Below are 15,351 nucleotides of genomic sequence, written 5' to 3'. Positions count from 1 at the left end.
CCCTCAAATGGAAACCTTTTGATTGCCCCTTATAAATGGACTAACAGAAGTAAAATTAATAATAACTGAGTTCTATACATTATTCATTTGCTATGTAACACATTATGTAATCATATTAACTAGCCAATTACACACCTGTCCATAGCCATTAAGAGCTAATTCATCATCCAAGATTGAGAGCTTCACAATATATGGATTTGCTGCTTCATGCTTTCTGTAATTCACAAGCAATGTCAACAAGAGCACTGCATCATGGCCATGTTGGGCTCTTGTGCTAGGGTCACATAATAACTATAAATAAAAATTTAAAAAATTTTAAAAGTCATTAAAATATAATAATGTTGGGTATAATCATAAACAAAAACTTATCAAACATTACCTGAATCAAGGCTTCAAATATGCTGTTGATCATAACATATTCAAGGAGTGTATTTTGACTGACATTGTCCGTACCCGTGACAAGAACAAGCAACAGCTTCAGACAAAGGGCTTTAAGACTAGATGAGTAATCACCTAGAGTAAATAATAATTATTACTTTTATAATAATATCAGAAAAAATTAATCTAATAAATGTTGTGATGTAATTCAGCCTAATGCACATTATGAACTCTCCGATACTGGTGGATATCAAACATTTCATTTGTACAACAATAACCTCACGCAAAACTATTTTCGTACAGCTATTTCACATGAAACTATGTAAATATATTACCACTACATTCTGTTAACTTTATGTAAAGAATATGTACCAGCTAATCTTCACTCGCAATGTAAATAATTAGATTTTTTGCCTACAAACACAATCACTGTTCTCTCATTTTGCAGGAAGAGTAACTCTAAGAGGGAGTTGTGTGAAGTCATTTGTATAGGGTAGACAAGTTTTGTATGTGGGATTTGTAGTTTATGGGAACAGATGGAAGATATTTTTGTTTAAATTGTTAAAGAATACAGAAATTAAAAAAACTGAATGTGTATTATTTCCATCAAACTTTTACATATGCAGTTTCATATTTCTACACACACAAAAATCCTGAAACAATAATCACATTCTGAAGACAATGAAGCAAACATACAAAACCAGATAAGCAGCAGATACAAAACTAAACCTAGGTGTGCACATCCACTTTTAAAATTCCCCAAAATGATATACATCTGTAATCAGACTTGTCAATGGTGGCTTCACGTTTTACTGAAAGTGGCTTGTTATACTGAATAGAGATACACGAATGTGGTAAAGACATTTGGGTGTAGAAATAAGAGCTGTGATAAAAAACCGTTGTGTCTGATTCCATTATTTGCATCACAGGAAATTCCACTGAAGCAACAAAGTTTAGTTTATAATGTCAATGAATCCTGTTGTTTTCAGTATTATTCAGCTGTAATATAACAATTATTCCTACGACACTTAAACAGTTAAAACTAGATTGATTAATTTATGCTGTCAATTAAAACTTAGGAGAAATATAGACATGTAAAGTAAGTGTCCATGGGTAATAATACAAATGGAAAACACAGTTCATATGAAGTTTCGAAGGTGACAGATACTTATAAAAACGTTAGGCACAGTTTTCAGTAAACTGGTAGACATATATAAAGAAATTCCAAATGAAGACAGATTGGCATCACTACACAGGGTTTTGAGTATAAAGATTATTTACAGACATTTAGCATACAATGGATTTCAGAGATTAGTGTGAATTCAACAACTACATTTTTACAATCTTTGTGGATTTCTTCACAGACCGTAACAGGGTCCACCTGATGAGCTAACAAAGTAATTGTCAGGGAATATGGAGTACAAAAGGGGTTAATGGGGGTGTTAAGATTGTGCTTCAGGAATTTCATTAAAAGCTAAATGGAACTGTGAAATTTGTCAATGCAAATGGAAGAACACAGATGTCAGCATATGCAGATAATACTGCAGTCCTTTTGAAATATGGTAAATAAAATAAGCTGGCATAGCTGACCACATCCTCCCCATAAGTGATTCCCATGCAATATCATCACAACTGTATATTAAATCTGTGACTGTAAAACAAAGCAATAGTTGTCTTTGTCGTAACTACTGTGGAGATAACTTCTGAATGTATCAAAATTTACATATTGGTCTTACCAATCAAAAAGTTATTGCAATGATCCAGTAGTGTTTGCATTAGCTGTTCAGCAGTTTCAAAACCCATGAGAACATTGATGACATCAATTCCATATTCTCCAGATGTTTTCTTGTATATACTGTGGATGACTGCACATAATGTCTAAAAACAAATAATCAAAATTTTTACACCACTAGAATGAAATAATAAAAAAAAAGAGTATCTATTCTGGATTATGCTGAAGTACAAAGTACAACATCTATTATTATTATTATTATTAACGCTTCTCACAATATGACTGAAACAAACCTGTAGTGAGTAGACAACACGGATGTTATGTTCATGGTCTAATGTTGCAATGCACTTTTGAAAAAGTGTATTTATATTGTCTTTAAGTGCCACCAATTGCTCACCACTTAATTTTTGAATTTCAGCTTCTAAATGTGAAACCTGAAACAAAAAATTGACCCTATTTTATATGAACCATATTATGGGCTACAGTCGCTTCAGTTAAACTGACTATGGTCTTCATTATGGGCAACCAACTAACACCCGTCCAATTATAGTATTGAAGAATCTCATGAAAAGAGCTTGGTGTTATTTGACAGTTTAGTTATGGAAAGCAGTATACATTTAACAGTCAATGAGCTATGAAAAGTATTACATACACACAGTAAGTGTTATGGAAAACAGTATACACAGTCACTGAGCTATGACAAGTATTAAATAGACAGAGTAGGACCAAGTAATGCAGCATTAGTAGCAAAGCACAACTAATTTTTATGAAATGTGCGCAAGATTCAACTTGTTGGTACTGTTACAGAGGAAACTTGTTTCCTTTGTTCCTTATCTACTAGGTAGCTAGAGGAAGTTAAGTGTATGTGAAGATACAATCTAAAAAACTAAAAATGTATCCAAGAATCCGAATAAACTGTACCTTACATGGTATTATGTGGCAATGGAAAAAAAAATTCATCATCAGAGTTAATAATGACTCCTTACTACATTTGAGGTGGCAAAATTACTATCTCACTCCCCTCTCAAAAAATCCACATAGGGATATTACATGCAAATAGATATTAATTAACTAGTGGAAGTTAAAGGATTCTCAGCAAATTAGTGCATGAAAAGATATGGTTCATAAAGGAGCCCATACAATTCAATGTAGAGAGCCACTTGACAGCTCTAGTCAACAAAAGTGGGGTAGAGTTCAAGGAAGTGATTGTAATGGATTCTACACAAACTTTTGCCTGTGAGCCCATAACAAGACAGATCTTTTTGGGAAAAAAATTATGGAAATTACTGAACACAGTGATGTTGTGTCAGAATAAGCTACTGTGAGTGACATTTCATTAACTGTGCCAAGAGGCATAATATCCAAGTGGAGAGACTCATACAAAACACTTGTTATTGAGATCAATTGTGACAGTTAAAATAACAAACATGTTTCATGCAATTTTTAAATATGTGTTTGACTGATTTTTCTAGACTAATAGAAATATACTGAGGTATGAAGGGAGGAAGTTAAATGCTTAACTTTCCATCAAGGAGATCATTACACATTACAGTCAAAGCACAAGCTGTGGGCATATGGAAGAAAATCAGCTGTGTCCTTATCAAAGGCAATATACCATCATCCACCTTCAATAGTCTAAGGGAGACATCTAAATGTGAATGGCTTGATTTGTATTTGAACTCTAACTCTCCTGAAAGCTGCTACTGCATCTTAACCACTGTGCCACTTCAGTCAGTAAAAATGCCACAAACTGTGTAGCCTGATATGGTGACAGACTGAGTAATGCCATAGCTCACAGTCAAAGTTGAGGAACAGTTCATTTATCAGAAAAATAGGATCCTATTACCACAGCACCAGATCGAACTTTCTGTACTTGGCCATCCTAACCAGTACCATCTCTACTTGGAAAATGACGATGGAAGGAATTGGGGCCCATACATGGTAATAAATGATGCACTCCTTCAAAAGGAATAGACACTAAAAGCTGTGACAATTTAAGTTATATACAAGCCACAGAAAGACAAAAATTATCACATCACATAATGATAGTAGTAGTGTTATTGAAAATAAGTAGACTGGTGTGGACAAAAGTAACTTCTGCACAATCTGTCACTGCCAATTAACATAAATTGATGAAACTTGTACCACACATGGAAAGAACTGCTAAAATATAGCACAGAAGATAATTGAAAGAAATACACAATGAGATGAACAAAAATGACACTTTTATTCAAAGATAATAATTACATTGATGCCACTGCAATTTATGATGGCCCCCTAGATATTGGAAAAAGTGGACATGGTTCTTAACAGGATGTAATCACAGCAGATGGTAATACAATGTCCTTATGGCAGGGCATTCTATTTTTCCACCAGTGCTGTTGACAACTGCTGGATGGTCACTAGAACATGTGGACATGCTGCAATATATCTCCTCAACGCATCCCATGTGGGCTCATGGGATTTAAGTCATGGAGGAATTGGCAGGCTACTCCATTCACTGAATATCCTCTTACTCAACTGAGAGCCAAGTGCACTCCTGAGATGAGCACACAGCCCCGCTCCTCTTTGACCCAGTCCCTATGCTCTTTGCATCATTGCAAATGATGCCTCTGATGTGTGGGTGTCAATGGAACTCAACATAATGGTCATCTAGCAATGATATAAACCACATGCAGAATCTGTGCCACTGTGGAGCACGAGATTGCGTGCCTTGCAGTTCTGTTAAATGTAGTTGCAATTGCACCCCCTGTATGATGTGAATCCCTTCTTGCCTACTGAACAATGCAGCAGTCATCTGCTGCTGCAGTTGACTGTTGATGACCACCTCCTCTTCTTAAGGCAGCAATACCTGTGGTTTGGAACACTCTCCATGCACATGAAACAATGTTGTGCACAACAGCAAACTCCTGGGCTACAATTGTTACACTGCACCCTTCATTCAGTTTCCCGATGATTGTTCCTTGTCTGAAGTTATTCAAATGTTGTTACAGAGCTGTGATGTCATGGAGACCACCACACACTGCGACATAACTACTTCCTAACTAACATACACTGTCTTTTCCCATTCCTTCAACTGAATCATGTTGCAGTGTCAGCCACATTTAGTTCTATACTACCTTTGACCTCATACCATGTGTCATCCCCAGCTGTCTGTGCATGACTGGGAGACCTCTGGCAACATGTTCACACACTTTCATTCAATTCCACCAAGTGATTAATACATGTTATGTTACTTTACCTGTCTTGCCCTTAAGTTTTGCAGAGCAGTGTAAGTAAGTTGTGTGTGTGTGTGTGTGTGTGTGTGTGTGTGTGTGTGTGTGTGTGTGTGTGTTTTGTTTTTACACTTAAAAATACAGAACATCTCAAAAGCTCACACACTCATACATCTGAAGATGAGCAGTGCCTGTACATAGTTTTTGTTTACTATTTCCATCACGGAATCTCCATTATTCTAATATATCACATTTCACTCACTTTTGGTTTCAGAAGAAAAAATTCTTCCCAAAAATTTGGATTTCCCACAGTTGGATCTTCTCCCTGGAAAAAAATTTCAGTTCCATGTTAAATTGGCTACCGATTATTACTTTGAGCACTAATACTCATAAACTGAATTACCAATATCAAATAAATTAAGTGAATTTAAAAGAGAGGATTTCCTCAGAAAAAAATAATTCCACCCACTGGTAGAGGATACAAAAAACTGAGTAAGAATTAAGGAAAAGATGGAGGTGGTGGGTGGCTGAGGAGGGGTGGAGATGATTGGAGGGGGATGAATTGGGGCTCAGGAGAGAGAAAGGAGTAGAGGCTGAGGAGTGAGGCAGAAAGGGAGAGGGGTCTAGGGACGGATGGGGGGCAGTTGTCAAAAAGGAGGGTGGATTGAGCATGGAAAGACAGACTGTAATATGGATGGGGAAGCAATGTAGAAGGGCAAAAATGAGGTAAAAAGTAAAAAGGCTGAGCAAGAATTACTAGACTGATGGGGAGTGAATAGGGATTGAGGAGGAAAAGAGAAAGGTTACAATGTAAACAGCTGGGTTAAGAAGGAAACAAATGAAAGCTTAGTGTGGTAGGTACAGGGGAGAGGGAAGGCTGAGTGTCACAGCTGAAAATTAAGGATACCATTAGGTAAGAAAATGGGTGAAGCAAGAAAGGGATTGAGAGTAAAAGGTAGGATGTAGGGGGAGAGGGGTTGAGATGGCTGGTTGGTTGATTTGGGGAGTAAGGGAATCAAACTACAGGGTCAGCAGTCCCTTTTTCCTCATTCAAACAGGTCTTGAGTTAAAAACAGTCCCAAAAGGAGTCAGCGAAGTTAAAATGCATAAAACTACAGTAACTTCAAAACACACTGAAAGACAAGAATGACAGAAACTAACACAAAGGGGAAAACGTACACCAAAAGGAAAAAGTAATGAAAGGTATTAAAACAATATAGCAGATATCCTGGGCTGGCTGATCACAAAATTAAAAAGGATGAGCCAGCCACTCTGCAACACACTAAAATCTCCAGCTTAAAAGACAAGGCGAGATGAACACACACAGGAAAAACACAAACACCAAGGCAAACAAAATGCACAGAAAGAGTAACGAAGAGGTGAAATGGAGGGAGGGTGGAGGCCACCCTAAGATTGTATGATAAAAACCTCTAAATCAGCTGTTGAGGCATCAATGCCCAACACCAGGTAGCATTCTAGGAAGGTTAAAAGTCCATCACAGAGCAGCTAAAATTGGGCAGTCCGCAGCTCGTAGTCTTGTGGTTAGTGTTGCTGCCCCTGGATCATAGGGTCCCGGGTTCGATTCCCAGCCAGATTGGGGATTTTCTCTGTCTGGGGACTGGATGTTTGTGTTGTCATCGTCATCATCATCATTCCTGACAGTGGTAAGACTGGACTGTTAAAAAAATGGGACTCTGTGCAAATTGTGACTTTGTATGGATGCTCATGACTGCGCAGTTGAGCGCCACACAAACCAAACATCAAAATTGGGCAGTCCAACAAAATGTGGATGACAGTCACAGGGGAACCACAGTGACACTGAGGTGGGTCCTCATGGTGGAGGTGGTGACCATGTGTTAGCTGAGTATGCCCAATGTGAAGCCAGCAAAGAACAACAGAGTCCCTGCAAGTGGCTCGCATGGATGACCACTACACATTGGTTGTCTCCTTGATAACAGAGAGTTTATTTGGTGTACTGAGGGTGCATCATTCAGTATCCTAGATCGCGAAAATTTTATGGCAGAAGACCAATCAGAGATCAGTCTCTGGCAGGCCGATCTCCAGAGTTGGTTTACCAGTAGGCTGTTTGGCCAGGCTGTCAGCAAGTTCATTGCCCAGTATCCCGACATGTCCTGGGGTCCAAATGAAGGTCACTGAACATCTACTACTGCCGAGGGCATAAACAGACTCCTGGATAATCATTACCAAAGGATGTAGGAGGAAGCACTGGTCGAGACCTTGTAGACTGCTTAACACTTTGACCGCCAGCAGCATTTTCGTAAATTTTTCAGTTTGGCTGTGACTTTTTTCCTTCATGTTATTTTAAAAAATTAGGCTAGTATATCTGATCATGAAGGAAATTGTAAGAAATCAGTATTAACCTGAAAAATATGGTGTGATCAAATACGATGCACATGGCCCATTTTAAACTTAAAATGCAACTAGAAGCTTTATATGCCCATGTGCAGCACTTCTGATGCATACTCGTATACCTGAGGAAGACATTATTGTTGGCAAACAAAAACGCCAACCAACTGCTACGTAACTGCTTTAATTATCAAAATAAAAACTTCCATTTTTACACATTTGTGCATTACAGGAAAACAGTACATCACATGAAACTCTGAGGATAAATTTGGCATTTCAACGGCCTCTGCTTGCTATATCTGATAGCAAGCATTCGCCCACCTGCATTGTGGGGTTTCTGGTAACAGCCGTTCAAACTTCATCTCACTGCAGTTTCAACCAGTTTGTGATTCCCATTCATTAGTCTCCTGAACACTGTCGGTCCCGTGTAACCCATTTGTCTAATAGAAAGCAATGATACACATTTTTTTGTCTTGTAATTTGAACATATAGAGCATGAGCATTTACAAGAGTAATACTGAATAGTGATTCAAAAACCACTTTGTGATACCACTTCACTGACTTCCTAAATCATGAGCCATAGGTTTTCTTTTGATCTGAAAGACCATTGAAGTGTTTGGCTGCATTGTAATCCGGAATTGAATTTGGTTTTTTCACTTGACCTCTCCTTGTATTATTCCGCAACTGCCATTTCCCCATCTTCAATGTTTTTATAGTAATAGTTTTTGGATGTCTCCTCCTTTTTTTGTGGAGAGATCCCACCCAGATCAGTTTCCATCCCCCCCCCCCCCCCCCCCCCCTAGGAGAACGAGTGCGTAGTTCACAGAAGCGTAGAAGTTATCTACAAAGAGTGTTCTTCCAGAATTCAAAAGTGATTGCATTAACTTCAAAACAATTCTTGTTATTATGTCTATAGCAGTAATTTCATTTCCACAATACACTTTAACATTCAAGGTATATCCACCTACAGCACACCCTTTGTATAATTTCACTCTGCATTTTCCAGAGATGTAGTGATGAACGTGAAAACTCCCACGAAACTGAATCATTGTTTCATGGATACAAACAACTTCACCTGGAATGAAAGCTTGCTGGAATTTTGTGTTTATATGATTCACAAGCTTTCTAATTTTGAACACCTTGTCATGTTCATCTATGTTTTCTATGTTTTCATTGCCGCTAAAATGTATGCAATGGAACAACAAATCAAAACATATCTCAAAATGTAGTAGAAGACACCTGGTTTTTGTAAAGCAGATTCCTGTTCCAGTAATCCCCCACTCTTGGCTTATGATCAAGCCCCATCCACAACATAAGTCCCAACAATTTTCTCAAATCAACAGCACTTATATCACTCCATAAGGTAAATCTTAATGACAGTAATAATGTCTCTGCAGTCATTCTGCTAACAATCTTTTTTTCACCATAACGTTTTGCTTCCTTCACTATGAAACTGCACATATCTTCATCAAGAAAAATTTTAAACTTCAATGGTATGAATTGACCAAAAGTGCATTGCCTACTCCACAGTTAGTAGATAGGCCCTAATACGAATTTTTAGTAGGAATCCCATGAGTACAAGATATCTCTGCAGGTGAAAGCTCACTTTCACTGTTTGTGTCAATGGAAGACGAAACTTTGTTTGCCCATTTGTGGCCACATCATTCGTAACTTGCATGTGTACCTTCTGTTTCTTCAGTGGAATTATTTCATCTTCACTGCTACTATTGCTAAAGGAAGGAGCACAATAGTCTGGGACAGAATTACAGCCACTCGCTAACAGTGCTCATGACCCCCTGCATGATCGAATATGATGTACAAGGTGAAAATGGAAAAAGCGGTGTGCATCGTACATAATGCACATGGCGGTGAAAGTGTTAAGGAGTCACTACAGATGACGGACTCACCTGCGCAGGAGCCGATATGCTCCAAGAGTGCAATAGATGGCTATCAACTCTACAGAGAAAACACTGCAGCCATCTGGCAAGGAGTGTGGTTCAGTATGTCCAATGTAAACGTAAGCGAAGCCAATAAGACTGTCGACCATTGATCCATTGGTGTAGACTATTTCTGAGCCCTGGAACGCACCGAGAAGAGAGAAAAATTGCCGGAGGAGAGCCCCAGGTGGAACTGACCCCTTTGGGCCTTGCAACAGATTCAGACAAAGTTGTGGCCAAGGCATGGATCACAATAACAGGAGAAAGGAAGAACCAGAAAATGACAGGAGGACAACAAACACTACAATGGACAAAACAGGACAAGAAAACCACAGAGAGATGCAAGAAACATGGAGAAGAGACTAAAAACAAGAAAGCAGATTACTATGGCTGGCTGAATAAAAAAGCAGGAGCCAGCCACTCTGCAACACATTAAAACCTTCACCCTAAAAGCCCTAGGGTGGAGGACACAGAGGAACATAGGACATGTGCTAAAACTCAGATCATATGATAAAACCCACCCTCACAAACAAAACATAAAACTAAAACTGCTGTTGCGGCATTGTCGGCCAACACCGAAGGTAGGGTGCTGGGAAAGATTAAAGTCTACTGCAGAGCAGCTAAAAGTGGACAGTCCTGCAAGAGATGGACGACTGTCATTTTGGAGCCACAGCGACACTGAAGTGGGTCCTCACAACAGAGGAGGTAACCATGTGTGAGCCACATATGGCCAATGCAGAGCCGACAAAGGACAACTGATTCCCTGCGAGAAGCCCGCAGGGAAGACTTCCACACATTCGCAGTCTCCTTAATGACACACAGTTTGTTGTGCATACTGTTCTGCCAGTCCATCTCCCAAAGCCGAAAAACCTTGCGGCGTAAGACAGAACACAGGTCAGTTTCAGAGATGCCCATCTCCAGGAGCAGTTTCCACATAGCCTGTTTGGCCAGCCTGTCAGCAAGTTTGTTGCCTGGGATTCCAACATGTCCTGGGGTCCATACAAACATCACTGAATGACTGGACCGTTCCAGGGCAGAGATGGACTCCTGGATGTTCACTACTGATGGATGGTGAGGCTAGCACTGGTTGACAGCTTGTAAGCTGCTCAGGGAGTCAGGACAGAGAAGAAATGACTCAGCAGAACAGGAACAGATGTACTGATGTGCACGAGATATGGCCACAACCTCTGCAGTGAATACACTGCAGCCAGCGGGCAAGGAATGCTGTTGAATATGGCCTCTGTGGACATAGATGAAACCAACATTACCATGAGCCATCGAGCTGTCAGTGTAAACAACTTCAGAGCCCTGGAACACGTCAAGAATCGAAAGGAAGGGACAGTGGAGAGCGGCAGCATTTAACGGAGTCCTTGGGGCCATGCAAAAAGTCCAGCTGAAGCTTCAGTCGAGGTGTACACCATGGAAGTGTACGTGAATGGACCTCAAGTAGAGGTGATAAAGGGAAGCACTCCAATTCAGAGAGAAGGGATCGCACACGAACTGCAATCATGAGTCCTGACCTAAGCTGCCAATTTGGGAGATGAACTGCAACGGGAGGGAACAGGAGACGGTAATTCAGATGCTCAGGAAAACTACGAATGTGTGCAACATAACTGGCAAGTAGTTGCACACGTCAGATCCACACTGGGACTCCAGCCTCCACCAGGACACTGGTCACCAGACTCGTTCTAAAAGCTCCTGTCGCTAGAAGAATGCCACAGTGGTGCACTAGGCCGAGTAAATGCAACGATGAGGGCACTGCCGAACCGTAAACCAGACTCCCACAGTCAAGGCGGGATTGAACAAGGGCTCTGCACAGCTGCAACAGCGTAGAGTGATCTGCACCCCAGTTGGTGCTGCTCAGGCAGCGGAGAGCATTGAGGTGCTGCCAGCACTCCTGCTTAAACTGATGAAGGTGAGGTACCCAAATCAACCAGGCGTCGAAAACCAGTGCTAAGAATCAATATGTCTCCACTACAGTGAGTAGATCGTCATTAAGGTAAAGTTCAGGTTCCGGATGAACGGTACAATGTCGACAAAAGGGCATGACACAAGACTTCGTGGCTGAAAACTGGAAGCCGTGGGCTAGAGCCCCTGACTGCGCCATGTGAATGGCTCCCTGTAGGTGCTGCTCAGCAACACCAGTACTGGAGGAGCAATACGAAATGCAGAAGTCATCTGCATACAGAGAAAAGGAGACCGACGGCCCTACAGCTGCTGCTAGGCCGTTAATGGCCACTAAAAATAGAGATACACATAATGCGGAGACCTGCAGAACACCATTATCCTGAATACGGGGGGAACTATGGGAGGCACCAGCTTGGACACGAAAAGTATGAAATGACAGGAGGTTTTGGATAAAAATCGGGAGCAGGCCCCGAAGACCCCACTCATATAATGTGGCGAGGATATGTCGTCGCCAGGTCATTTACGTAAGTCAAAAAAGGCGGCAACAAGATGTTGGCGTTTGGAAAAGACTGATCGGATGGCAGACTCGAGGGACACAAGATTATCAGTGGTAGAGCGATCCTGGTGGAAGCCGCCCTGACATGGAGCCAGTAGGCCATGTGACTCTGGGACCCAACCCAACCGCCGACACACGATATGTTCCAACAGCTTACAGAGAATGTTGGTGAGGCTGATGGGCCGATACCTATCCACATCAAGCGGATTTTTACCGGGTTTAGCACCAGAATGATGGTGCTCTCCTGCCACTGCAACGGAAAGACACCATTGCACCAGATCCGGTTGAAGATGATGAGGAGAATTCGCTTGTAGTCAGACGAGAGATGTTTAATCATCTGACTGTGGATCCGATCTGGCCCATGAGCTGTGTTGGGGCAACATGCTAGGGCACTGAGGAGCTCCCATTCTGCAAATGGGGTGTTATAGGGTTCACTGTGGTGTGTAGTGAACAAGAGGACTTTCCTTTCCATCCGCCATTTGAGGGTGCGAAAGGCTGGGGGGTAGTTCTCCGACGCAGAGGCTCGAGCATAGTGCTCAGCAAAGTGCTCAGCATTCGCGTTTGCGTCGGTAGAGAGCATGCCATTGATGTTAATCCCAGACACACCTGTTTGGGTCTGGTACCCAAAGAGATTTCTGAGCTTTGTCCAGACTTGGGGACGTGATGTCTGGCACCCAATGGTCGACACATAACTCTCCCAACATTCTTGTTTCCATCGTTTTATAAGCAGCCATACATGGGCATGGAGCCACTTAAAGGCTATTAGGTGCTCTAGGGAAGGGTGCCGCTTATGTTGCTGTAGAGCTCGCCGACGCTCTTTAACTGCCTCAGTGACTTCCGGCGACTACCAAGGGACTGTCTTTCGCTTGGGGAACCCTAGAGAACGAGGGATCGTGTTTTTCGCTGCAGAAATTATCGTTGTAGTGACCTGCTCAATCACAACATCAATGGCATCACAAGGGGGAGATTCAACTGTGACAGCCAAGGTGAAGGCTACCCAGTCTGCCTTGTTTAAAGCCCATCTGGGTAGGTGTCCATGGGCATGATGCTGGAGGAGTGACAGGAAGATGTGGAAGTGGTCACTACCACACAGGCCATCGTGTGCTCTCCAGTGGATACACGGGAGAAGTCCTGGGTTGCAAATTGATAAATCAATGGCCAAGTAACTACCATGAGCCACAATGAAATGTGTGGCGGCCCCCAGTATTAAGAGGCAGAGGTCGAGTTGGGACAGTAAATTTTCGACATCTCTGCCAAGGCCACGAAGCTTTGTGCTACCCCACAAGGGGCTACAGGTGTTAAAATTTCCGAAAAGTAGGACAAGTTTAGGGACTTGATCAATCAGTGCAGCCAATACGTACAGGGATACCACACCATCTGGAGGGAGATATAAATTCCAGACAGTTATTTCCTGCATTGTCTGTATCCTGACAGCCACAGCTTCAAGAGGAGTTTGAAGGGGCACTGGTTCACAACATACCGAGTTCAGGACATAAACGCAAACTCCACCTGACACATTATTATATTCATTACAGTTCTTGTAATATCCCCTGTAGCTACGAAGGACAGGGGTCCGCATTGCCGGGAACCAGGTTTCCTGGAGGGCAATGCAGAAAGCAGGTGTAAAGCTTAACAGCTGCTGTAGCTCAGCCAGATGGTGGAAAAAACCGCCACAATTCCACTGGAGGATGGCGTAATCGTGAGACTGGGAAGGCATGAATCACTCAATGAGGCAGTCTATGCCTCAGGGTCACCTGCTGCCACCAAATTATTTGCTGAACAGGCTATATTCATTTTGTCTGAGGGTCTGGTGAGATCTAGGTCCTCGGCGGATGCCAGAATCTTCACCTCATACTCAAACGCAGAGCTTGTAGGCAGCAGCAGCGGTGGTGGTGTGGGTGCCACCGCAATTCCCTTGGTCTTGGGGGGGGGGTCTTCTTCCTGGATTTCTCTCACTGATTCTTGGGTTTCTCTGGCTGGGACTGAAGATGATCATGAAGCCCTACTACTAGCTGCTTTTAGGCACTTCAGCCACAGGCGAGTATCATCTTTCCCACTAGCAGAAACCTGTGAAGGGAGCGACCCAAGGAACCCCTTCCTAGTGAGAGGAGCCAAAGGAGACCTATGCTTCTCCAGCTGAGAAGTGGGGATTTGTGTCCCCGATGGTTGGGGGGGACAGTGCTCCCACGGTAGGTGGTGCGGGAGCAACAGGGAGGGAAGTGTCCCCCACCATCAAGGGGGCAGGTGTAGTCTTCCGGCTCTGAGGGCCGACTGGAACTTGTGGAACTGATGGGGCTACAATTATTCTTGTAGCGGTGGCATAAGAGGTCATAGGCACAGGATGTAGGTGTTCAAATTTCTCTTGGCCTCAGTGTAGATCAGTTGCTCCAGGGTCTTTTATTCCATGATTTTCCTTTCTCGCTGTAAAATCCTGCAGTCTAGTGAGCAAGGAGAATGGTGTTCTCCACAGCTGACACAGATGGGAGGCAGGGCACATGGAATATTGGGATCGGATGTATGTCCACAATCTTGACATGTGATGCTGGAAGTACAGCGGGAAGACATATGTGGCTGAACTTCCAGCATTTAAAGCACGGCATCGGGGGAGGGATATATGGCTTGACATCACAGTGGGAGACGATCACCTTGACCTTCTCGGGTAATGTGTCACCCTCGAAGGCCAAGATGAAGGCAATGGTGGCAAACTGATTATCCCTCGGACCCCGAAGGGCATGTCGGACGAAATGAACTCCTCGTTACTCTAAGTTGGCATGCAGCTCATTGTCAGACTGCAAAAGAAGGTCCATGTGGAATATAATCCCCTGGACCATATTTAAGCTCTTATGAGGTGTAAGTGTAATGGAAACATCCCCCAGCTTGTCACAAGCGAGTAATGCCTGTGACTGGGCAGAGGATTTTTTTTTATCAAGACTGACCCTGACTGCATTTTGGACAAGCCCTCCACCTCCCCATACTTGTACTCTAAACGCTCTACAAAAAACTGAGGCTTCATCGAGACAAAGGAGTCCCCATCAGCTCACGTACATACGAGCTACCGGGGCGAATAAGGTTCGCTGCTGTCCTTAGCCTGGCGTTCCTTCCATGGTGTGGCCAAAGAGGGGAACAATTTAGGATCATACTTCCTTGCATTGTACTGAGACTTGGAATGCTTAGAGACTACTGGTGTTTGATCACCAGCAAGTGATTATCCCTCAGACCCCGAAAGGCATGCCGGATGAAATGAACTCCTCGTCACTC

General features: G+C 42.5%; 1 protein-coding gene across 2 annotated transcripts in view; it reads right to left on the bottom strand.

The window, feature by feature from the left end:
- LOC124794976 (armadillo-like helical domain-containing protein 3) overlaps nt 1–15,351 on the bottom strand; it is a 109,780-nt gene that overhangs the window by 82,878 nt on the left and 11,551 nt on the right. For both annotated transcript variants that reach the window (XM_047258709.1, XM_047258710.1), the window contains exons 3-7: nt 5,588–5,650; nt 2,404–2,544; nt 2,115–2,256; nt 380–513; nt 136–291 (exon numbers count right to left, since the gene is read on the bottom strand). In XM_047258709.1, coding sequence (XP_047114665.1) covers nt 136–291; nt 380–513; nt 2,115–2,256; nt 2,404–2,544; nt 5,588–5,650 — 636 coding nt within the window. The remainder of the gene's footprint in view (nt 1–135; nt 292–379; nt 514–2,114; nt 2,257–2,403; nt 2,545–5,587; nt 5,651–15,351) is intronic.

The sequence above is a fragment of the Schistocerca piceifrons genome, chromosome 4 (genome assembly GCF_021461385.2).
Source record: "Schistocerca piceifrons isolate TAMUIC-IGC-003096 chromosome 4, iqSchPice1.1, whole genome shotgun sequence".
Classification (NCBI taxonomy): domain Eukaryota; kingdom Metazoa; phylum Arthropoda; class Insecta; order Orthoptera; family Acrididae; genus Schistocerca; species Schistocerca piceifrons.
The sequence above is the reverse complement of the archived record's forward strand: the minus strand, read 5'-3'. Positions and strand labels throughout refer to the sequence as shown.